The 26,226-nt window shown below is 40.4% G+C and overlaps 1 protein-coding gene across 7 annotated transcripts in view; it reads right to left on the reverse strand.

The window, feature by feature from the left end:
* Positions 1–12,361: 12,361 nt before the first annotated feature.
* Positions 12,362–26,226, reverse strand: part of MAP7 (microtubule associated protein 7) — a 149,765-nt gene continuing 135,900 nt past the window's right edge. For all 7 annotated transcript variants that reach the window (XM_053914082.2, XM_053914077.1, XM_053914081.1 and 4 more), the window contains 8 exons: positions 25,330–25,624; positions 23,973–24,144; positions 23,623–23,724; positions 23,184–23,234; positions 23,016–23,073; positions 20,406–20,508; positions 15,303–15,526; positions 12,362–13,630 (listed from right to left, as the gene is read on the reverse strand). In XM_053914082.2, coding sequence (XP_053770057.1) covers positions 13,620–13,630; positions 15,303–15,526; positions 20,406–20,508; positions 23,016–23,073; positions 23,184–23,234; positions 23,623–23,724; positions 23,973–24,144; positions 25,330–25,624 — 1,016 coding nt within the window. In that variant the 3' untranslated portion in view covers positions 12,362–13,619. The remainder of the gene's footprint in view (positions 13,631–15,302; positions 15,527–20,405; positions 20,509–23,015; positions 23,074–23,183; positions 23,235–23,622; positions 23,725–23,972; positions 24,145–25,329; positions 25,625–26,226) is intronic.

Consider the following 26,226-nt stretch of genomic DNA (forward strand, 5'->3'; position numbering starts at 1 on the left):
GGACAGCAAGTTACAAGTACTGGAAAGGAATAAATAAAAATCATTCTTCACAGACTATCTGATTGTGTCCATAGGAAAAAATTAAAGTTACAGATAAATTATTAAATAGTAAGAGTTTAGCAAGATTCTTGATACAAGATACACTTTTGAAAATCAGTTGTATATCTGTTTACCAGCAAATAGAGGTTAGAAAATAAAATCTTAAAAAGATTAAACCATTTATAATAATTTCAAGAAATATCAAATACCTAACAATAACTCTAAAGAAAATGTGCAAGACCTCTAGTTCTAAATTCTAATTATGAGTGAAACAATCAAAGAAAATTTCAATGAATGAAGTGATATCCCACTTTTGTGAATCAGAAGACTCACTATTAAAAATGAACCAATTCCCCTTAAACTTATCTTTAGATTCAATGCAAACCCGAACAAAATTCCCAGATTTTTTAAATGAATTTGAATCTAAGGTTTCTATGGAAATGCAAAGGGAAAGGTCCAAGGCCTACCCGATGAAGAATAAAGGACTTGCTCCACCTGAAAATTGTCCTGAGGGGATTTTGGCTCAAGGTAGACAAACTGATTATGGGACACAATAGAGAATCAAAAAGCAGACCAAGAGATAAAATGGACTTTTGATTTATGACAAAAGTTGGTATTGCAGAGGAGTTCTTACAGGATAGCTTTTCAACAGGTACCCAGAAGAGAAAATATTAAATTAGACAAATAACAAAAATGAATTCCCAGTGTAAGACTGTTACAGAATGAATATTTTTGTCCCCCTCCAAACCATATGTTAATCCGTACCCCCCAGTGTGACGGGATTTGGAGGTGGGGCCTTTGGGAAGCATTTAGGGGTAGATGAGGTCATGAGGGTGGAGCCTCCATGATGGAATTAGTGTCCAGAGCTCTTGTCCTATCTTTGCTGGGAGGACGCGGTGAGAAGGTGGCCATATGTAAAACAGGAAAAGGGCTTGTGCCAGAAAGAGTGCCAGCACCTTGACCTTGGACTTCCCAGCTTCTAAAATTGTGAGCAATAAATATCTGTTGTTTAAACTACCTAGTCTAGTTGTTTTGTTATGGCAGCCTGAGCTGACTAAAACAAAAACCTACTTGAGAAAGGTTAAACAAGAAAGATCTTCAAGGAAAATATTAGATATTCTCATGACCTCAGGGCCGGCAAAGTTTTAAAATTAGGACAGTTACAGAAAGGAACAACCATAAAGGTCAACTATATTAAAATTAAGAACTTTGGTCCATCCAAAGACACCATTAAGAGAGTGCAAGCCAAAAATTGGGAGAAGATATTGAATATTCATAAGCAATGAAAAATTGCATGCAGGCTATATTAAGAACTCCTACCAAATTAATAAGAAAAAGACAAAAAATAGGCAGGAGAATTGTATAGCCAGACGGCCAATAAAAATTGAAAAAATGCTCCACATCATTTGTAATCCAGGAAATACAATGAGATTTCACTCTATACCCACTAGAATGGCTAAAATTAAAAAGTTTAACAAGGTCAATTTGGAGTGAGAATATGAAACATCAGGAGCTCTCATCCCTGTTGGTGTGTTCATCTCAGAAAACACCTCGGCATGGTCAACTAAATTTGAACATTTGCATTCCTCCAGATGCGTAAAATGTGTGTGAGTGTACTCCAGGGCAGGTGTTCAACCAAGTGTATAGCAGCAATGCTTCTAATTAAAAACAACACACACGTCCATCAAGAGCAGAAATAATATACACCTTACGGCATATTTATACAGTGGAATGCAAAAATAAAGAAATTTGAAATCCTTAAAAATGTAATGTTGATCAAAAGAAATCAGACACGAAAGAATACATACTGTACAATCTATTTATATTTGCTGTAAAAGGAGAGTAAAACCCACAGCACAGTGCTTATGTGCGCTTAGGATAAAAGTGTAAAGAGAGCAAAAAAAAGTGAAAAAGTGATTGTATTTCAATAAGAACAGTGTTACTTCTGTGTAGGGAGGAGTTTGTGCCTTAGAAAGGGCTTGCAGAGGTTTCCTGGGGTTCTGGTAAAGTCTTCTCCCACCTGGGGGATATTTACATAGATGTTAGATTTAAAATAAATCCTTCAGCTGTAGTTTGTATTTTACCTGGGTTTCTGCATGTCACACAATACAAAAAGGTTAAACCTGTATTTTCTTTTAAAATCTTAGGCAAGACAATCAGATAAGTGCACTTTGTCTAAGCTAATGATCCAAAATACTCCTACAAATTCAGACATTGGCCCTGGCTGGTGTGGCTCAGTGGATTGAGTGCCGGCCTCCGAACCAAAAAGTCGCCAAGTTGATTCCCAGTCAGGGCACACCCCTGGGTTGCGGGCCAGGTCCCCAGTAGGGGGCACGCCAGAGGCAACCACACATTGATGTTTCTCTCCCTCTCTTTCTCCCTCCCTTCCCCTCTCTCTGAAATAAATAAAATCTTTAAAAAAAAATTCAGACATTGTATTTCCAGCTTCAGTCTTCCTTCTATTGTTGTAATAACTGTAATAGTAGTAGCAATAATAAGAGTAGCTAATATTTATGTCAAGCTCTGTCATAAATGCTTTCCACATCTTATTTCCTCTAGCTGTTATTTACTGTAGGAGGTAGGTACTATTATTATACCCACTTTACAAATGGAAATGGAGGAACAGAGAAGTTGCCAGACAGCTTGTATGGCCCAGTAAGAATTCAAACAAGGGTTAGAACACCAGACCCTGCACTCTTAATCACAAGATGGCAGCCTCAGCCCTCCCATTGCCCCAACATCCAACAGGAAGCTTATCTCTGCCAGTTTGATTCTAGAATTTCTTTTCTTCCTTAAGATTTTACTTATTCATTCCCAGAAAGAGGGGAAGGGAGGGACAAAGAGAGGGAAAGAAACATCACTGTGTGGTTGCTCCCCACATGCCCCCACTGGGGACCTAGCATGAAACAAAACACGTGCCCTGACTGGGAACCGAACCAGCAACCATTCAGTCCACAGGCCTGCACTCAATCCACTGAGCCACACCAGCCAGGGCAAGAAGTCTTTTAGATCTGCAGCATTAAGGGTAGAGAGGTCATTCTGCTGAGCTGCTTTTGCCCCTTTTGGATCTGAGTTACTGGTGCCAGATGGAGTGATACCTGCTAGTGACAATTAAAAGCAAGAGGCTTTTCATATCCTAATAAGATCATCCCCTGGCCAGCATCATCTTGAGTGAGAAACAGCTTGGGTCTTCCCTTGAGGTGAAACGCATTGTAGCTTAATTACTCTATAACGAGGCTCATTTTCTTTGTGGATTTTTAAAAATTGCCTTCCCAGTGAATTCTGAAAATGTTTAGCATCCTGCTAGATGTCATGAAGCAGGAGCCTTTTCTCTCTGAAATGAGACTTAATATTTACCTTAATTAAAATATTGTTTTTAGCCCTGGCTGGTGTAGCTCAGTGGATTGAGCGTGGGCCTGCGAACCAAGGGGTTGCGAGTTCAGTTCCCAGTCGGGGCACATGCCACGGTTGCGGGCCAGGTTCCCGTGGGGGGGGGGGCGGGGACACATGAGAGGCAACCACACATTGATGTTTCTCTCCCTCTCTTTCTCCCTCCCTTCTCCTCTCTCTAAAAAGACATAAATAAAATCTTAAAAACAAAACAAAAAAGAATTCCTTAACTAAGATGATACAGAATAAAGATTACACAAAAAAGAAAACATTTCTTTTAAAAACATGCTGTTTTTAGTTAACCTGAAGAAAGTCTTAACAAGATGCTCATTTGTGAGAAGGTATACAGATGGAGGAATAAATAGTAGGTAAATAGTACAATGCCACAGACTACAATCAATACATATTTACTACATGTTATTAAAAAGTTTAATAAAGTTTGAGGTAGAATTTTTAAAAAGGAGAAAAAGGAGGAGGAGGGTGGGGATGAAAGAGAAGAAAAAGATGATGATACGGTTGTAGGACCCAGATTCTTCACTGGAAACAACCCTTAGGCAGCAACACATAATGAGAAATGACAAGCCACCTCCCAGAACTGATGAAAAGTATTAGAGCCATATTAGACTGCCTTTGGTACTCTGGGGTCCTATTGATGACTACAACGAAATTGTGCTTATTTACAAATTCATGGGTCCTCTGAAAAATACAGGTCTGGTCTTTCAAAAACATACACGTTTACATAGCACATGATTTGAACACAGCCAGTATTACCTGATGTTATTGTGAAGGCTTGGTTATTTTTCATCTAGTCTGTAAGCTTGAATAACACATTCACCTATTTACACTCTTTTCCCCCTAGTTCTGCTTTTTGTTATTCATTTCCTGAGAGGATAAATCCTAGTGTAGAAGGAGCCGTGGCAAGGGCACACAGTACTTAATAAAGATTGTATGCTGCCTTCAGAAAGTGCCCCGTGTTAAAACTGGAAGGTTAGAAAGGATTTCTTTGCTGCCTGTGTTTCCTTTAATCCCATTTTCTGTGGCTTTGAATAGGATTAGGGCTCAGGGAGGGGTAAAAGGAGGTATAGGATAGAGGAGAAAGCAGGCCAGGGAACAGTGTGTGCCAGTATTTTCCAGATTTGCTCTGTCAGCCTTTGGTGAGGACCCTTTCAAGCTTATGAGCTACAGTGTTAAAATATTATATTGGTGGAACTTTCTAGTACAAGTTAAGTTACTCTCTCTGATGGAAGCTTTGCTTCAATCCTATTTTGTGCCAAGCACTTTATTATATTAGAAGAAAATCGCCCTGGCTCATGTGGTTCAGTGGATTGAGCGCCGGCCTGCGATACAAGAAGAAAATCTTGTCAATCAGTTTTCTTTAAACAAACCTAGTGTTAGAATATAGAAGAAACATTTTCACACTTTAATCACCACACTTCTAATACTTCTGATGCCTAAGTAGAACAGCTGAGTGACAGCATGAAGTAGTACAAAAAGAATGACATTGAGTTAGACACACGTAGGTTCCAGTCCTGCCTCTGGCTTCTACCAATGGTGAGACATGGGTAGGCTCCTTAGTTTTTTTCCGAGCCTGTTTTCTTCATCTGCAAAGCAGTAAAGGGCTCTACAATGGCCTACATTCTTGCAAGAATGTTGTGAGAATTGAATGAGAAATGCAAATGAACAGCTCAAGAGCCTGGCTTGTAGAAGGCACAGCACTCATCATACAGAAGCTACGATTATTCTTCTTTTCCTATTCAATGAGATATTTATATCTAAGTGAGAACTAAACTTTGAGTCCCTCTCCCTTTCCAATTTTAAGGGAATTTATCCTATTGGCAAGATGACAAAGGGGTAGGAACCACAAAGATTCATAAAAGTCTTCTTTGTAGACTTAAGATAACTAGGGGAAAAAAAGAGAAACCAAAAAGAAAAATAAAGAAAGGAATGAATTTGCATTGGTTTTTATTCTTTTTCCCTTTTTCAAGACAATTCATTCTGACTTTATTTATCATCATTAGGTTTTGCCTTTGAATATTAATGTTCTTAGCCATTAATTTTTCCATCAAGATTGTTTTCATATACTGAGAGTATTGATCCTTTGAGGGACAGCAGAGTTTATTTTTTGTCCTAAGTTTCCCCCCCCAATACCTACCTTGAGAAACGAGGGAGAAAAGAGTGCCAAAATGGCCGAATTAGAACCCTATTTGAGAGAAGGCATGGGGCAGCATTGGGTCGCACATTACATCACAAGTTGTTTTTTTCAAATTATTTTATTGTTGTTCAATTCCAGTTGTCTAGATCACAAGGTTTTATCTAAAGGTGATCTGTTTTTCAGGAATCCCTGTTGTTTGCAGGGCATGGACTATATCTCAATTTGGAACGGCAGTGTAAGTGTTCGCATTAAGCTGGTGCTCAGAACCGGTCAGGGATACCTAATTAGACGCCCTGGGTGGGAGTGGCGTCTACTTGATCCAGGGATGGGCTCCTGCCCTGAGAGAATAGCTTCTCTGACATCAGTGGTGGCTGCCACTTGCCTACCAGTGGCGGGTCACCACAGAAGTTTCTTTTTCTCCCTGAGAATGTTTGCAAATGAAGCATTCTACTGAGTCCGTATCTCGTTACAAAATCCATCTCGTCACTTTCTAATGAACATGGGAAAGCGAGCGAGAGAGAACAAGAAGGAAAAGGAATGAATCTGCTCAGAGGGGTTGAAGCTTTGCACAGTGTCTGTCTCTCCTCCAGGTCTCTCTCAAAGATCTTACAATCATATCCCCTGGGAGAGATAAATTCCAGATAAATTGAGCAGCTATGTCTCCATGGGAACAGCATGGAGAGAACAAAATGGGGAATAAAGTTAATATTTATAGGCCATGGCTGTTGATTTTATGTGCTGGCTTTATTCATGAAGTTATCTCAGGGCTGTGTTGAGTATAGGAAGGTACGTCTCAGGGGTGCCTTAGTTCCCAAATCTGTTTTTTCATGCTGTTTCTAACCCATCCCTAAAATGTCAAGCACAAATAGTGACTAGAGGCAGAGTTTTTCTGTGGAACTGTCTTTGGGCTGTGTTTGGTAGGCAGGTCCCATTCAAATCCCAGCTCTGGCACCAACCTCAGTTTCTTCATCTCTGATAGAAGAATAATGACACTTACCTGCACTGCCTGCTGGGAGGATTCAAAATAATGCAAAGTCCCTGAGTCTGATGCAAAGTGGGCCCTTAACAAATGGCTGCGATTATTCACATTATTGTTGACCCTTTGCACACTTAAATGGTTCTTGTCACAGTAGAACTTGTATCTAGAATCGGAAGAAAACACTTCAGAATTAAAATCTGGATTCTTCAGGCCTAAGAAGCATAAATAATGCCTGTTTTCAAGGTCTTATCGTCTTGACTTACGTCTTTAAAAATACCTTGTCATGCTGCCTGTGGCAGCTCTATTTTGCTGTTATTTCTAGGCTGTCAGGCCAGTTTCATCAGCCCCGAAAGCCAATGACACAGAGGATACACACCCCAAATACAAAAGTCTCTGCCAGCAGAGCCTATTTGTTTTGTCATGGCAACCCTTGTCACTTCCAGCTGGAGAGTGAGTGATGATGTCATTATCAAGAGGGCCAGGATGCAGGCTGAAAACCCAGGCTGAGCTGCAGGACTGGAGAATTACGGCTCGGAGTCAAATGGTCATGATACAAAGAGAAGCCATCAGCACGAGGCACTTAGGGTTTATACCAACAAACAGACTTTGACAAGGAAAGACCTGGGTTTGCAAATTTGACATTAAGAGTGATACCTGCGGGTATGTATTTTAAGAGAGAATGCATGAAGTTCCTTCATTTGCAGGCTGATCTATACTGCTGTTCAGTGAAACTATAAATAACTGTCATAGTCTGGCAGTTCTTTTAAGTCTTAGGATTAAAGTGCAGCATGGTCGGGTCAGAGATCTGCTGCCTAGAGATGGGGACACACTGGGGGGTGCACAGGAAACAGAGGGCCCGCAGGAGAGTCTGCCAGCTAGAACAGGGAAGGAGCCTCCAGCAGGCTGGTGAGAGAATCTGTAACCAAACAGGGACCCTTTGAAGAGTGAAAGGGGTGCTATTAGCATTCACCCCCGGACTGCAGGCATAAATGGGAACTGTCCCTGGCCAACCAGGTCGTGTGGTCACTGCACAGAAATCACGGGCACGACCTGGTTTCCCCCTGAGAGTGCAGCTCCGATGATTCAGCACTAGAAGTGCTGCTGTACAGCAACACCCACCCGAGAGGGAGATGCTGGCCACCTACACGCAGGTCCTGAGCAAATACTGTAGGGCAGAGGGAGTCTTCCCTTTATTTCCTTCTAGGTTCTTTGGCTGGCTACTGACCAACTTGACATAAGACAGAACAGGATAAAAAAATATATTTAATTTCGCCCGTCATATAGGAGCTAATAGAAAAATGAGACTCAAAGAAGTGACTAAAGCAGGCAGGTTTATACCTTTTAAACAAAGAAACAATTATTCATGAAGAATTGACAAAGGGGCTTGGGCTGTAAGAGTCAACTGGAACACCCCTACCACTGTGCCAAATAAATGCTAATCTTCAGAAAGGAAATCTGGAAATGTGTCTAACAGAATCTTAGTGCTAAGAAAAGGCGTAGCAGATCTCTAGTGCAATTGCGCCTTTCTACAAACTCGTGTAGCAGAGCCGTAGTTAGCCTGAGCTGCGCGTGGGGCGGGCCTGAACGCACAGCCTGTTCCCGTCCTTTAACAGCTGTTCTGGGCAAGGTGCTCAGCCCCCGAGTCTTGTGGCTTTGTTGGAGGGATGGTGTAATATGTAAAGTGGTTTGGCACTGTCTCCACACAGGTAAGACCTCAATGGATGGAAGCCATGGCTTACGGGGTGACTAGCTTGAGATCGTAGCGCTGGTTTACGGCACAGCTGTGACAGGAATCCTTAAACTAGGTCATAATTGTCATTCTATTTTGTGTGCTAATGGGAGGCAGGAGGAACAAGAGAGTATTCCAAACTTGTGTGCATATATTTTTTAACTTTTATTTTGCAATAATTTCATATTCTAGAAAAATTACTGGAATAACACAAACAACTTGAATCTACTCTTCAAGCAGATTCCTAGTAGTTAACTTTTTACATTTGCCTCATCGTTTGTTCTCTCTCGGTCTACACACACACACACACACACACACACACAATTAATTTCTTATATGTATATTATATATGCGTATTTCCCCTCTATTTGAGGATTAGACATATGCCCTAGTACCTTGAATTCTTACAGTATGTAGTTCCTAACAAGAGTACTCTCCCACCTAATGAAAGAGGAACTATGGAAATTGAGAAATTAACAAAGACACATTACCGCCAATTAATTCAGGAACCCCCTGCCCCATTTTCTTTTGCCTATTGACCCAATATTGTTTTTTCATAGACAAAGAAGCCAATCCAGGAGTATATGTTGCATTTAGTTCTAACAGGGTTTTTTTTTTGTCTCTTTTGATATGGAGATGCTTTAGTCATTCCTTTTCTTTTATGGTCTTAATATTTTTGAAGAGTAGAGGCCTGTTATTTTGTAAAACGCTCTTTATTTTGGGATTGCCTGATGTTTCATTATCATCAAATTCAGGTTATGCATTTTTGGCCTTCAAAGTGGGTGGAGCTAAGAAATAAATGCTTGCATATACACATGTATATATAGAAATGTATTTCTATATCTGTAGAAGTATGTATCTATCTATCTATCTATTAGAAACTGTACTCATATCAATACTTCTAAATCTAATTCAACACCACTGGTCTTATTCTAGTCTTTTCTCTTTCCATATTTGGAACTATTCTTTTTTTTAAAGATTTTATTTTATTTTTATATAGAGGGGAATGGAGAAAGAGGGAAACAACAATGTGTGGTTGCCTCTCGTGCACCACTCACTGGGCACCTGGCCCACAACCCAGGCATGTACCCTGAATGGGAATCAAACTGGTGACCCTTTGGTCCACAGGCTGGCACTCAGTCCACTAAGCCACACCAGCCAGGGCACTATTCTCTTTTTTAAACTTTATTTTCTTTGTTGACACTACAGATATCCCCATTTACCCCCCTTTGCCCACCTCCACCCAGCCCTCGCCCCTGCTTTTCCTCTGGCCATCACTGCACCATTGTCCATGTCCATGGGTCATGCATGTAAGTTCTTTGGCTAATCCCTTCACCTTCTTTCATCCAGTTCCCCTCTTTCTTCGTGTAACTATTCTTTTTGAAAATGAGAAACCTCATTCTAATTATCACCCTTCCTGTCCCTCAAATCCAACAAGGGCATCCAAATTCTTGCCTTCCCAATCCATCTTTTCTCTGGCATCTTTTGGTAAGACAACTCAATTTAGGAAGGAGAGAGAATCAATAGATACATTCTGAACATGGTTTGCTTAACTCTCAGCATCGGTTTCAGAAATTTCTTGCTGCTCCAGCCGGCCTTCCTACAGCATTGCTGAGGGCTGGCCAATGTAAGCAGTAACTTCTGGAGAAACATTTATAATCATCCCTGTGGCCAATAAGATAATTATAAATTCTGTCAAAGGATGTCAAGAATTGCCTCCTGATACATAAAAATATAAAGTAACTATAATTATTTTTTCGAAAGAACATTTTGGGAGAAGTAGAGGAAGGAGTGATTATAAATTTGAATACTAATATGGTAACACTCACAAATGATTAGCAAATCTAAACTTGTAATACTGTTCTAGAGAAATGAGTTAATATCAGTTTGGCTTGCTAGGTACAATACCTAGAATGGACAACTCCTTTTTCGTGTTACTTAAGGCCACTGTTGAAAAGTAACAGTGAAGTTCCCACCTCTGGAGCAGTGTCCTGATGGCCTTGCCAGAGGCCCTCAAACTAAAGGCAAAAAAAAATTAACATTTGTTAAACAATTACTATGTGATAGAAACTTACATTTACTCACATTTCATTTAATCTTTGTAATGACTGTGACAACCCAACGAGATGAGTAAGTTACCAACCTCAGATGGTTCACAGGTGTCAGACCTGGCATTCAAACCTAGGTCTTCACCATTCTTCTTTGCTTCCAGCATTAGCCCTGTCTTCTAACTCTCTCCTCTTAGTCTTCTGCAAGGAATTAGAGATCCAGTAATTCAAAAGTGAATGTCACTCCTAATATTTTATCGGTGTGCATTTTAAACAATTTAAAATTTTTTCTTTTGAACTTTACCAATCTTGGCACTAATTACAAAACTTACTTTTAACCTCTAAAACTGCAATCAAACCTACCAACATAAAAATCCAAGTAATAGTCATCAAGGAAGTAGTTACTAACACAGTATTTTATTTGTAAAAGGTTTTAAATTGCCCCCTCTGTTCCCATTAGTCTCTTTTCTCTCCTCCTTTTTAGAGTCCCCACTCCCCCAAACAATGAAGTGCCAAAGGATGAGAGAAAATGACAACCTGGAACATTTCTGAGAGGGCTTCGGTATCTGATGAGTGAAAGCAACATGGGGCTGGGGCATCATGTTTCTTGTCAGTAAGGCCATTTAAAAAAGGTGCTTTTTGTAACATGGTCCAATAGCTATTTCATCACGCCTTTTAATGTTCATGCACAATATAGATGTAGGCCAATAATGAAATTCTCTCCAGCCATTCTTTTTAAAATGCGAAAGATAGAATTTATCAATACCTTTTAAAATACAATTTCCTTCAAAATGCTTTAATATAAAATTTGTGTGCACGTGTAATTGAACTTTAACCCCACCCTGGAAGGAGGCTGGATAGCATTCAACATAAGGGATGTTAGTAATTTATCATTAATGAGAGGAGCTTGAAAGCTAAGTGGTTGCCTAGAAAGATTTTTAAAGGCAAAAATGCATGAAATGAAGTGTAAGAATATGGCAGATCCTGCAAGCTCAGGACTTTTGATTAGCTCAAGTCTAGAGCTCTGTTTGCCCTTGTGCCACCTTCCTCTGACTGCTGCTGATCCAATTAGGTTCCCTAATCCTCCTCCAGAATATCACTGCTTCTGCTTCACTGTGAAGTATTCAGTCCAGGTGTTTGTGTGATTATGAGCAGAGAGGAATCTTCCTCAAGCTTTCCACAGCCTTGTTTGCTAGTATTTGTTCACGTGATAGAACTCTCTTTTGCTTTTATTGTAATATACCACCAGGTAGTGAGGTTATACAAGAGACATACAGCCTTACCTTCCAGTAAAGCTGGTGACTACCTACCAGGTAAATCTGACTGGTGACTCAATTTGCCTAGACAGTCTGCAATGCGGTGGAAGGGAACTAAAAGTCTATCCACCCTCACGCCACCGGGAGGGTCAGATTGGACCCCTGAGCACTATTCTTAAGGTAGTGCCTACTGAAGACCTCTTAACTAACCTTCAAGAGCTTGACAGAAAGCGGTTCAGCCATTCAGGTCAAGGTCATCCTTTGGCAGTGTTATTCTTAAAACAGAGCTAACAATTTTATACCACTTCTAGTTAAAACTTGATCAGTCAGAAGGTTTTCAGTTTGCTGATTGCTCAAGTTTAAAAATATAAATGAAAAAAAAAAAAACCCCGAAGCCAAAACAGAACTGTTGCTCTAATTTAAAGTAAGCCTATTCTAGCTACCTCTTCAGAGAAAGCTGGGAAAGTGTCACTGAGGTCAAATGAAGGGCACTTTGAAAACTCAAGAATCAACCTGAGTAAAATTATAACCTGTGAGAAACCTGAAAGTAAAACTATGTCAGACACATTTGGTGTATCATGCTAGGTTGATTTAACAAATAAAACAACTTTGTTGAACAGATTGCTTTAATATGATATGTGTACAGGACAACTGGGTATAGGGAAAACCCCCAAATTAATGTTTTCAACAAATTACAGCTATTACTAAAGACGATATGCTTGGATTTTAAGGAAATAGTCCAATAAATGAATAGACTCTCATTCAATCTAGTAGATTAACCAATCTCTCTTTTAATAAAAACCAATTACAGTGGTAGTTTACCTTTTTTACATGCCACATAAAGACAAATGTTCCCTCTCCTTCAATATTTAGTTATTTGTAGCCTCTAAAATGGTAAAATAAATGGAACTTAGATTAGTAAATGAAAGTGCAAGTTTGCACAGCTAAGCTCAGCAGCGAAGGTGAGAAACGATGAAAGGTGAAAGCTGATGGACGCCACGCAGAGTGGACGGACACTCAGGAAGGGTGTGCCCGATACAGTCAACGTTCCATGTTTTCATTGCTCTTCAACGAGCAAAACCAAATACTTTTTTTTATTTAAAGAAATATTAATTCTTTCTACCCCCCCCCCCAGCTTGTGATCAGGTAAGGCAAAGATGAGTCCCACCATCAGTGGGGACAGCAGCAACACACAGACTTTGGAAAGAACCCTGAATCATTAGTAACATTCTCTCATGGTAACACAAGGAATGAATCTAATAAATCAAATCTGCACTGTTGTCACATTATTCTAATTTATTTGATTAGTTTATCTGGAAAAACTTTATAAATACATTATTTTAGAGGACAGTAAATTATTTTCTTGCTCTGAAAAAATAATGTTTTTTCTTCTTCACATTTAAAAACTGTTTAGTATGCTTTTGGAAAAAGAAATGCAAGAATGTGACAGCTGGGTTTGCAGAATGTACAAGCTGCATTTACAAGAAACTGGTAACCTGCCTATAATTTGTCTCTACAAATAGATCTCTTTGTAATATTATTTAAACAAACAGGCTTAATTTAAACACCTCTCCTATTCATTCTACTTGTCAAGCAAAGAGGTACTTATTTTTCAAGTATTGTAAAAGGTAAATTTTTTTTGTGCCAATTTTACCTGTTAGCTTTTAAAGACCAAAATATCTATGTGAATAGTCATGCCAAGTCAGCCCATTTCTTTTATAGCCAAATGCTCTCATCTTTCAGAGAATGAAAAAAAGATCGATTTGCTAAAAGGAGCGCACTGGAAAAATCCGTTTTAAAGTACTGAAGAACAAGGAGTATTTCTTTTTTTCTATTGGCGAAAATTATTAGAAAAGCTATCCAGTCTGTTGTCTTTAGCTGGTTTTAATAAAGTCTTTTCCAAATGATGGTCAAGAAATCTTTAGAAAACTGGAGGATGGGGGATGCTCCTTTACAGCATGAGAGGAATTCCATTAATTGTAGAAATTCTTATTAAATTTCTGCTTTGGTGCTTCAGTAGAAATGCTCATATAACTTCTATATTAGGAGAGAGAAAGAGAACACATTAATATATTTATCTAAAATCTTATTTAGAGAATACTATAGCAATATTTTACATTTCTAAAACTTTACCATGCACTTAATAGGCAGTTTTATCAGGACCCATGACCAAATGTTTAAGTGAATTCTACCACTAATAGGCAAACACCTGTCCTTTTCTTTATTTCAAGTTAGGCTATCCTATCTCCTTTTCTAAACTGCGTACGGAGATTAGCCTTTTCTTTGAGATTAGGGACTTACATACATCTTTATATCCTTAGTATCTGAAGCTTTGGTCTCCAAATGTATGTTGGAGGTCAAATAAATGTTTGTCAATAAACAGTCACGATCCCCCAAAAACCCCTTATACCACTTAGATCACAGACATTGGACTACCTTCCTAGAGAAGGTCTGGAAGGGTGGGCACAGCAAGAATGGAATGACAGATAAATCAACAGGTGATTTAAGGTCTGGCGAGTGAAGCAGAAAGTCATCCTGGATCCCCTGCCCTCTCTGTGACTCTGCAGCATGACAAAGTAGGAAGTCGCACCGGGAGTGTTTCTACCAGCATGCAAGAGGCTTAAGAATCAGAATGTCAGACCTGGGATGGACCTTACAGCTTCCTTTTACAGTCTAGAAAAGTGTACTTTTCTAAAAAGTTATACTTCCAACTAGAAGTTATACTTCTAGTCAGTACACTAGAGAAGTCAAAAATATTTGTGTGGGTAGGTGGTTCAACATTGGCTTTTTCAACAGTTTAAAGTATAAAATATTTGGAACAAGTTCACAGATGGAATGTAAAAGAAAAAACAATTTTGATTACAAGTAAGTCTTTACTTGACTACATTTAAACATGCTGAATTTGGCCAGCTCAGTTCATAATAGTGTAATAAAGAGATGGTGGCCAGTACATGAATGTGCCCTGGAGGGACGAGAAGGTGACAGAATTCAGAGAGCTGAAAAAAGATGGATCTGGGGCTATCCTACTTGTCCTTGAGACTGATGGGACCGAGCTATTGAGTTGCTATGACCACTAAGTGGGTAACTTTTGATATACTCCTTATTTCAGGGACCTGTAAAGCTGCTATTCTTTTTGTATTCAACAATAGATGGAAGACCCTTGGACTCAGTGTGCTTCTAGGTCGGAATATGGTCCCATCACCTAAATCGTAACTATCTTATTGCATGTAAAAAGGACAATAACATATTGTTCAGGTTGCTTAACCCAAACGAGAAAAATGATGGGAGGACATGATGGCAGTCTCGGAACATCTGAACAGCAGAGAACGGTGGAATAGAAACCAAATGCATTTTCTCCAGTGGGCAGAACTAGCCCAGTGGTCCCTATGTTGTGGCGAGACGTTAAGTGCTTGTCTTTATCTGACGCATGCTGGGCAGCGAGTGCTGCTCCATGAGGAGAGGCTCATGGGCACCCAAAGGGTGACGCAGACTGAATTTCCACACTGAGTGAGAGAACGGCATGGGGCCCTAGAAGTTGCACAATCCACCTCAAAATTCAGTTTCCATGACCCCTGCACAATCACGTTCCTGTGGCTGATTTGGTCCATTGAAGGACAAAGTGTGCTACGGCCACACTGAAGAACGTTCATTCTCTCTCGGGTGTCACATGTATCTCATGGTTTCTGAAGGGAAATCGAGGCAAGCTTACCTGCTGTCTGTTGTGTTTGAACACCATCTACCTGAGGCAGGGGCCCAAGCGTCCCTTCATCTTCAAAGGCCAAAATTGGTTTCAAAGGAATTTCTGGGTTCTCACTGTTGGTAACATCTAATCTGGATGGTTTAGATCCAATGGGTAAGTTTATGATTTCTTCAAAATTTTCATCCTCAAGAGATACTCCATTTTCATTTGGTTGTTTTTCCAAATTGGGAGTACTAGGAGATTTAAAAAATCAAAATTAAAATGAATTAGTATTAAAATGGGAAAACACATTTTTAGTACAACCAAAACGGTTTTATAATAATAATTTCATAACTTCACAGTCAAAATGTTAGACTGACATCACTACTAACAAAAATGGTGAATTCTGACATATTTGTATTTTAAATTCTTTATTTATTGATTGATTTTAGAGAGAGAAAAAAAGAGAGAGAGACAGGAGGCGACATCAATTTGTTGTTCCACTTATTTATGCATTCACTGGTTGATTCTTGTACGTGCCCTGACTGGGGATCAAACCCATAACCTTGGCACATCGGGACAGCACTCTAACCTAACTGAGCTACCAGGCCAGAGCTATATTTTAAATTCTTATTTAAAAAAATCTGTTCTTTCAAATATAAAATACATATTTATTAAATGGAATAATTTATGCATCAGAATAGATCATCATCATCATCATGAACAGTTCTACGTTCATTTAGCAATTTCTACTGCAGGCATTTCCACGTTCTTTTGTCTGTTAAAGAAGAGCCCTTATTAGGATCTTAAGGATGAGAGGATTGTGGTTTAGGGGTAAAGAGGGTGATTTGCACAAAGTCACACAACCACTGATAGTCCAGACTGTAAGCATGATCTCTTGATCTCTGGTCCTGTGCTTTTCTCATTATGCATTCTGTACACTCCCTGGCTATTCAAATTCTAGCCCTTCCTGGCTCTCCACAGCTTCCTAAAACACATGAATAATTTTATAGGTAAATTGCGCAAGACCAACCATCTCATCTTAGCTAACCCACCTTGATTCTCACAGATTAATTTGTGTTTAATATTTTGGATTTACTTTTGAGGTACCTTGAATTGGCCTTTAAATCCCTAATTTTTTACCTACAATTTCTCTTAGATTTTTCACCCCCTTCACAAGCTCCATAACCAATTGGCAGTTCTGTATGTTACATGCTTAAGCTTTACAATGCAGTAAAACCATGCCTGTGCAAGAAATGAATGCTATACAGATTAAGTTTACTGCTCCCTTCATCTGATTGCAGTAGGCAACATATATTTGCAAGCTTCGTATTTGTTCCATGCTCAACTCATGTATCAAAAATAAGCATATCTGACAATATCCCAGGCTTAACATTTCCAAAAGGAAAAATTAAAAAGACGAAAATAATAAAGCAAAAATTGTGAAGGCTTTAACTTCTAATACATACTGATCACAAATGGAACATTTAGTTATAGAAAGAGCTCCATGGAAGGAGACCAGCCAGGGATCAGTCAGGCCTCAATGTCACCAACGCCAATGCTTGACTTGAGCAAGCCATTCGTCTTTTTCCATCTCCCTCCCAAATGATAAAATAAAGCTAATGTACATCCAATCTTCCCACTGCTAGTTTTGGAACAGTCCTTGTTTTCTTCTCCCTTTAAGGAAATACTTGCTTTCCCTAATCAATGAGAAGTACTGATTTTGTGAACACATTCTAAAGCATTTCTGATTTGAAGACAAGGTGGGGTAAAAGTAGTTTTATAGTTGTTTGTATGAAAAATAATACAATAATTAGTAGATACTAATACTAGAACAAACTGTTTTGTGTATTCAAAACTGTAAACCAACTTTTCCCCACTCTGTATTTGGGTGCATTTTTAAGTATCAAACCCCTTTTTCCCTAGGAAAAAAAAATAGCCCTGGCTGGTATAGCTCAGTGGATTGAGCTCGGGCTGTGAACCAAAGGGTCGCCAGTTTGATTCCCAGTCAGGGCACATGCCCAGGTTGCAGGCCAGGTCCCCAGTGGGGGCCATGTGAGAGGCAACCACACATTGATGTTTCTCTTCCTCTCTTTCTCTTTCCCTTTTCCTCTCTCTAAAAATAAATAAAATCTTTAAAAAAGAAAAAAGAAAAAAAAAATAAAGATGCCTGTCCTAAGTACTTTAAAAAGCATTGAGAGGTACATTAAAAAATTATTTATAAATGTGCTATGAAAAAAACAATAAAAACATTATGCAGACTCAGAGTATGATGCTTTTCTGCTATTGCACCAAGGAAGGGAGAGGAGGCTTGGCATCAGAAAGTAGCCTGCATGAGCACGCACAGGCACGCACGCACATCACATGCATGCGCACACACTTAACACCTGCCTTTCCAAGTGCTGGGCCTGCCACACCCACCCTCCTGTTCTTTCCCAACACCAATGGGCTTTCTGTAGCCACGGAAACAGTTCTGGTTCTCATCCCAGAGGAATTTTAAAACGTTTTGGCAAAACATAAGGAAGAGGAATGCATTTGCAAAGTTCTCATTCCTTGTCCATCTCAAGTGCCATCCCCTCGTAAGCTGCATGTGCTAACACGCTGGTAGTGGCGACGCCAGCCCCAGACTTGAGTCACAGCTGACTTCATTTTCCCTTCCCACTCCTACCTGGCCACCCCACCCATTCTTACTTGTCTGCAATTAGAGGAATAATTGTGCCATATGCTTTGGGTAACCAATTTTCAAATGTTCAGAGGACGCTGTGAGCAGCAGAAACAATAAAACTGAAATTGAAATCACTGGGGTTATGGATCTGTGTATATTCTCAGAATAAGAGCACCAGCTTTTGAATTCCCTTCCTTCGGCTGCACTCTGGAGGTTGAAGCTGGATGCAAGACTCTTGAAGCCTGTGTACTTCGCTTGGTCAGTCCAAAACATATGCACAAAAGGGGGTTGGGACAGTGGCAAGAATCAGATAGTACATACTGCTTATTGTAGCCAGGACCTTGTTTTTTCTTAATGGTTATTATGATGTAATAACAAGTAATTTAAAAAGTGATACGCCTCTTTCTGTCAGAATGATGGGGGCTTGGCACTGTCACTTTTCCATCAGGTAAAAAATAAACTAAGGACAATAACAGACTCCTAAGATTTGGAGGAAAACCACCAAGTCAAACACCAAAATCATTACAAATTCCTTATTTGAGAGAAGGGACATTCCACTGAAGACACAGACGGCTGGGCTAAGAACAAGCATACAATGTCCTCTGGGGTGTTAGGAAGGTAAGATAGTAGCCTGTATACCCACGAGTTTTTTTAGCTTCTAAAGATTCTCAGCTGAGGGGGTGAGAGAATCTAGAGAATAATCTGAGAAATTTGAAGTAATTTCCTGTCCCATCCTTTGTGTTCACACATTTATCCTTTGTTTCTGGTTCTAAAGCAAGTTTCCTGTTTCCTGCCTATGAAAAAACACTCTCCTCCATCAATGGGCACTTCCCTCTGCAAACTCTCAAGAATCAAAATGGGCTTCTGGAGTAAGAATCATCCTTGCTCAGGATGATTTACGGGTTTCTGTGAAGGTGGGCCAGATTTTTGGTAACTCCAGTCTTCAATTCCACATGTTAGTGGGGAGCCTGCTGCCCAGGGATAATGGCCTTTGGGCTTTAAAAGGATTGCACGGCTAAAGCTGACAGCCGAAGAAACCACAGAGGTCAGCCACGTCACTCAGGTGCCTCAAGGTCAGCAGTAATGTTCAGGGAGTTTCTCTGCACCGGGAACTGCTGCTCGCCTGAGCTGCTAGAAAAGGAACACTTAGGAGGACATCGCCACGTCTCTGGGGGTGGGGATGGCAGATGGAACCCTGGTCACAGCATTCATTTATTTGTCTTGAAGAGAAAGCAAACCAATGTATCAAGTACACGAGACATCAGGAAAAGCAACACTTCTCCCAAATGTATTCATCCTAAGGAGTGGAGTTTTCTAGTGAAAACAAATTGCCACAGTGCTTATAGCATTTGTCATGGTGGACTTGCACAGAGTACTGACTATTCCACGGTCTTCGGAAAGGACCCTGGGAATCTCCAATTTGTGATTCAGGTCGTGAAGGGCAAGCTGGTGGCATCTGTAACTGTACACTGGCTGCATAGTAGGGCATTTAATAAATATGTTGACTGAATATGAAGATTATGGAATGCCTCACTAAACGTAATGCACTGAGGTGAAAAACAATGACTTTGGTAAGTAATTTCAAGTAGTTAACTTGAAATTGGAAATAAAAAAGAACATCAATGGATGTCATTTGTAATTTTAAAGTTTTTAACAGGATTTCTGATGCAAAACTGTTTAAAAACTTGAGTCCCCACTGAATCAAAGAAAATGTGCACTCATGAAGAGGAGACTGTCTTAGGGAGGGGTGTTAAAGGCAGTGGAAGCAGGTCCTTCTTAGAGGGAAGAGTATGAGCGGCAGAAAGCCTAAGGAAGTCAGTGCTATAACTAGTTTACTAAAAACCTAGAAGGTGTGCAGGACGAAAAATTTAAGTATGCAAATAAAGTCTATTCAGGGAAATTCAGGTCATAAGAATAACCCCTTGAAGATAACAGGGAAAAGCATTAAATGTAGGCAAGGTACAAGCCGTGAGTTTAAAGAACTCTGTGATGAACCATCCTTAAAAGACGGAGAGGTTTCAGTCACAATGGAGGTAGCAGATCTTGGAATCACTGTACACTGTTTCCTGGTGACACCGATGTTGAAAAAAAGGGCAATAAGTACCAGATACAACACAAAAGCATTTTTCTACAGGATCACACTGCAGTGTACTATGGGTCTTTTGGACACTGCACTTGAGGAGGATAAAGATAAATAACATCTAACATTTGCGTGGTACAACGTAGTTTTCAGACCTCCTTCCTGCACAGGCGCTATTTCATTGGGCTCCCCAATACCTGGTGAGGTAGGGAAGACATCTCCATGTCCAGGTGAGAAAACTACGTCTTACTTAAGTAGGTTAATAATCCCAGAGTCCCTGGTCTTATCAGAAATAAAACTAGGAGCCGAGCCTGGGGTTAGTGGGGTAACAACGGTAGTGTCTGCTCTGATGCATGTCAGTTGAAAAGGCCCCAGTTATGTAACTCACCTCTCCACGGTCACTTTTGATTGGTGTGAGGTAACCACAAGTGGGCTGGCCCCTGGTTCTCCATTTCCTGGAGAGTTTGTCAAACACGGAAGGGCAGATACTGCTGGACATGGCAAAGAAGATGGAACAAAGGGTTATTACTACTCCACTGTCAAACCCCCCAGAAGCTAGAACACCTGATTTATGTCCTGGCTCTGCTGGTTATCAGCTGTGTGACCTTGGGCAAACGACAAAATCTCCGTGCCTGTTTCCTCATGGAATGTACCTATCTCATAGGCTACTGTGAGAATTAAATGTGTTAACACATGCAAGGTACTTAGAATGGTGCCTGGCATATCGTAAGGGTGGAAACCAGTGTTACTATTTTTGCTTGCACTAAATTGACTTAGGACAAAAGGTATATAATACTGAAAGCAAAGCAATTGATGGAGATAGCAGTAAGAGTAATGATGGAGATCAGGCTGCTGCCAAACATCTTTACTGAAGGACTTGTAACAAATAACCATGGAATATCTTCAATGAGAAAACACATATTTAAAAGTCAGCTTAGGTCTAGTCACATTTAGAATGTAAGGGATCTCATGAATTATACCTAACTGTGCCACCCTGAAATTCAATGCTCACTGTCAGAGTCCAGCTTGAGCCCACAATATTGATGACCAACTCTAAAATTTGGGACAGGGTTACTTAAGTCTTATAAACCTTCATATAAGTCAGAGTTGCAGAGAAATTTGTGGCAGTTTATGGTTTTAGTTTGATATGAGAGAATAACTGAAATAATTCCAACAAAGTGTTATTTCAACAGCCTGGCACAAATTCAGTGAAACTGTCAGAGGTACAAAGAGTCTGATAACTGAAGCAAAGAAGTGATCGATAACTTGAAAATCACCAAAACTTGCGAAACTGGCCATAGGCAATTTCTGAGAAGACCTGATGGGTCTGTAAGCTCACCTGCCTGCCTGCCTGCTCTAGAATTCTCTTAGGACCACCGGTAACACCGTTCAGCTCTCAACCACACATGGGGTCAAAACAGGAGATGTACTTGTTAGCTAGATAACCTCAGGCCTTTGAGTACTGGTACTAATTTTTTATGACAACTGCCGAGTTTAACCTTCCCTCTTGCCTTTGTTCTTTCTCGGATTGAGGTACAAAGAATACTAAAATAATTGATAGGGGAATAGCAGGAAGGGGAAAGACAAACAAATAAGAAGAAGCCAGGTCATGCGCACATTACAGCATCAACCCCTCAGATAATCCTGAGCAGGATGCAATTTACATCCTGATATACTCATTCTGGCGACTCCCTGGGTGCTATGCCTACTTACAGCCTACCTACTACAACATTGGGAGGGGTGATTTAGGGAGACACCTGCTGGAAATGCAATGGGGTTGATATGCAACCACGAGGGCAACTCTCCAAGCAAACCCAATTAGGGCATCTTTAACAGAGCATGAAACCCCGCTATAAAGCAATCATGACACAAGAATGGTCTCTGCTGAAATAAAACCAAATCCCACAATACAAATATTTTACATTTGAAAACCCCCAGAACTGGCAGAGAAAATTCTTTCACATAAATCATTTCATTTAATTTTTACTCTAATCTTTAAAAATAAACAGGAGAAAACCCTGAGGTATCTCTGGTCCTTTTTTTTCATATTGATATTGCAGGTGAGGAAAGAGGAAGCCTTGAATGAGGAGCTACCTACAACCACCTGTATGTACAATCATGAAGACCACGTGGGATCACGGAAGGAACAGAATGAAGCTGGTGACTTGGACTCAAGCTGTGCAAACTGAGCCTGTCACTCGATGAGAGTGCCCCTCAGAGGCTGGCACCAGCCTGTACGGGTCACACTGAATCCTAGCATCTACAACAGGGCCTGGTACACAGCAGGTCTCCGAAAATGCTTGTTGACTTCCAGATAAAGCATCTTCTACCTCACAGGACTGCAGTGGAAATTCAGTAAGATGTGTGCATATTGTACCTGACACAAAAAGGGAACTTAGTGAATATTAACTGAGTCCGAGCACTAAAATACTAAGATTATTTTTATTTAAACTGAATCTGGTTTAGAACCACCAAAAAATTAATCATCTTGGTCTATAGCATATGAACAACTTTCTAATGAAATTTCATCAGATTTTTAATTTTAAGTCTCTTCTGAAGTCAGAGCTAAAAGAAATAGTATTTAAATCCTTTTTTACAGAATTGCTATGAGTTGTCAAAATATGTATATTTAAGTAAAATTTAATTTTGTTAATACAAAGAAATTTTATGTGTGTACACATATATGCACAATATTTCTCTCTCTATAGCCATATATATATATATATACACACACACACACACACGCACAGATACATATAAGACTAAAATGATTTCAGATGTTAAGCACCCTATTTGTACATAAACAAATGTGAAAAATCATCTTCCAGAAATGCTAGAGAGTTTTCCAGAAGGGAGAATTTGTGGACTAGATAACACACACCTAGGTTTTGTAAGTCAACGATATCTTTTTGTTTTTTTAATCAATCAATGAGTATCTTGACCTCTAGAAAGTCAATTAAAAATTCTGAATTTGAATTGAATTCTTTGAAATAAATACCTGTTTCTCCAGTGAGAGCTCCTTTGGCTATATCTCCATTTCTCTGATCTACAGTTTTCTACCAAGAGAAAAAAAGTAAAAATACTTTTTAATGTTAAAGTTTCAAGTGAAGTAAAGAAAAAAGAAGTAAAAGCCATTAAGAGTCTCTAAAAATGGCCATCTCAGTACCTTATCTGTAGCTTCTGTTCTTCTGGTTCTTTTCATAATCTCCTCAAGTCGCTATAAGGAAGAATTGAATAAACAGATCAGACATAGAAAGAAAGCTAGCCTGGCACATTTCACTTACTAAGCAAACAGTAGGTCATTAAAACACCTCTGCTATTGTGGGAAAATAGAAAACCTACTGCTTTAATTGGAAGTATTCCAAAAAGTTAGAACTGCCTTAAATCACATGAGTAGGAAGTAACTTTTTGGTGAAGGTTGATATATAAATAGCGATTTCTTTGGAGAAAATTATTAATATTGAGAGCTACTGTAGTTTATTCGGAATGGGCAGAACACGTTTGTTTTCATGGCAGCGAGCTAGTCTCTGAGTCTTCAGATGGCTTCAAGTCTAGAAAGAATGAGAACAGTTAGCGTCCCAGGCTTCTGGGTGACTAGCCACTACCTTCTTTCTCTCCAGGCGTTCCTGCTCTTCTCTCTGGAAATGCTTCTCCCGTTCCTGCCGGACTCTCTCTGCTTCTTCACGAACACGAGCTTCTTCTTCTTTCTAAAACCAAGAAGTCAGCATGTGCTTCTTACAAACAGTCTGGCTTGGCCTGCTGCCCCAATCTCTCCTGGGGCCCAGAGGTGGAGGCAAGACACGTGAAGAATGTGCCGAAAATGAGAGCATGCTCAAGACTCAGAGCAAATCTACTGTCCCACTGCCCATTTTCCTGTGCTCAAGAGAGACGACTCCTACCCATCTGAGCAAGGGGCAGCCCTGAGCTGCGTCCACCCGGCACCCAGGGTCCCCACCTGTTTCTGCAAACGCTCCATCTCCTCGCGTTCGCGCTGCGCCCGCTCCTCTGCTTGCCTCTGCAGCTGCTCTTCCCTCTCCCGGGCCTGCTGAGCTTCTAGCCGGCGGGATTCTTCTTCCCGGCGAGCTCGCTCTTCAGCCACCTTTTGAGCTAATTCCTCTCTCTTTTGTCTGGAGAAAGAGAAGAACAAAACAACAATACACGGGGAGTTCCTTGGAGAGAGGCTCGGGTGTGTGGTTATCGCCAGGACAGTTTGTTCAGAGGTCTGGCGGGGATGTCTCCACTGAATGCATTCTGCGGCCTTCAGGGACACACTGCCAAACCACCTCCTACTCTTCCTCCTTATCTTCCCAGTCTCCTGCTGCCTTGTGGCAAAATGTAACTGTTTTGTTTATATTTGGGGAAGAGCTTGTTTTGTAAAAGAATCTGCAATTTAACTATCTTTAAAGGCCGAGCCACATCTGAAGCTCTCCGACCACTCCTCCACCCCCCAAATCTTATAATGTTCTGTCACAGGACTGGAGGAAGATGGCCTTTGCGTTGATCCCTGTTGGGACCAAACTCCAAGATGGCAGTCCGTCCTCCAGGAGAAGTTCCACTTAATTGCACAACAATTATATTGACATTAGCTTTATTAGCCCCAGAAAGAGACCAACTGAGCAAACTGTGCTTGGTAATACTGTCTGGCAGGCAATCATAGGGTACACTTAGCTATTTCACCCAGCTACCCACTGAAAGGACTTCTATATGGAAGGAAGAAGAGAAACTTTTACTATTCAGCTTTAAAATGATAATTAGAAAGATAATGAGGAAACTTGGAGGTTAGAGATATGTTAAGTAAAAAAAATACTTAGCCTATACAATTGTAGCTTTATTGTAGTTATAATCATGTAAATATATATGCATGTGTATATATTTATGTATGCATATATAACTGTACACTATAGATACTAGAAAGAATTATTCAAAATTACATAATTACTGAAAACTGGTAAGATTATGGATACAGAAGATGGTTTGACTTTGGGGAGTGGGCACACAGTGTAATAACACAGATCTTGTATCATAGAAATATACACCTGAAACTTGTATGATCCTATTAACAAATGTCACCTCAATACATTTAATTAAAAAAAAACAACCTTTTTCCATTAATATAGTATTGTCACTATAATAGGAAAATGTGATGTAAAAAAAAACCACTTAGTGGTCCCAGGAACACCAACAGAGTAACTGGGAAACAATTAGTCCATTCACCGTTCTCACTGCTACCGCCTCTTCTCTCTCAGACTGAAGACTGAATTCAAGGTAGCAAGGTATCCCTGTGATATCACTTAGCAATGCCACTCCTTTACCTTTCGAGCTCTTCCCTCTCCCTCTTCTCCCTTTCCTCCTTCTCTCTCTGCTCTCGGGCCAGCCGCCTCTTCTCAGCTAGCAGCCTCGTGGCTTCTTCCGGGTCAGTGGTGCCTGCCGAAGTCTTAGGAGAAGCACTGGCAGGCACAGTGGATGACGGCACTGGGCTGGGCACTGGGGCTGAGACTGGGGCCGAGACTGGGGCCAGGGCCAGGGCTGTGACTGAGACTGGAGTGGGGGCTGGGACTGGAGCTGGGGCAGAAGCTGGAGCTGGAGCCGAAGCTGGGGCTGGAGCAGCTGTACAAACAGGTAAAAGGAAAAAAACATTTGGGAACAAAACCCAAAGAACAAAACAAAAACTAGCATTCCCCACACCCCAGGCCTAGAATTCATCATTATAAAAGGGAATGTTTATTACAGAGTCTTCTCAGGGTGTCACTGTATTCTATGTGTAACCAAGCAACAGATAACAAAGAGCTGCATGTGTAAGTGAGACATCCAACAAAGCTGACACTTTTCACCAAGCCTCATTTTTATACAAGTTAAATCAGTTAACAACATACATCGAATGTGTACTAGGCATAGAGCCTCATGTTTGGTTCTGTGCGAAGTTAGACCCTGAGCGAAAAGAAGGTGAGATCTTCCATTTGCCTTTGATTACATTCTAAAAACCCTTCTCTTTAGTGACTGTTTATTACTAGAGGACTACAGCTGACCATCCTCAGGGTCCATGCCACGAGCCCAGATGCAGGCTGGGAAGATGACACCAATTGTCCCCTTTGTCTACCCCGAGCGAGTCCAGGTATGAGGTGGGAGGAGCCAAGGGCCATTTCAGGAGCTGGCACTCGTACACCTTATACACCCCAGGTCTCCACTGTCAGTCCTGATGTCAACATAGA

Source organism: Desmodus rotundus, chromosome 11 (assembly GCF_022682495.2).
Source record: "Desmodus rotundus isolate HL8 chromosome 11, HLdesRot8A.1, whole genome shotgun sequence".
In the NCBI taxonomy this organism is placed as follows: domain Eukaryota; kingdom Metazoa; phylum Chordata; class Mammalia; order Chiroptera; family Phyllostomidae; genus Desmodus; species Desmodus rotundus.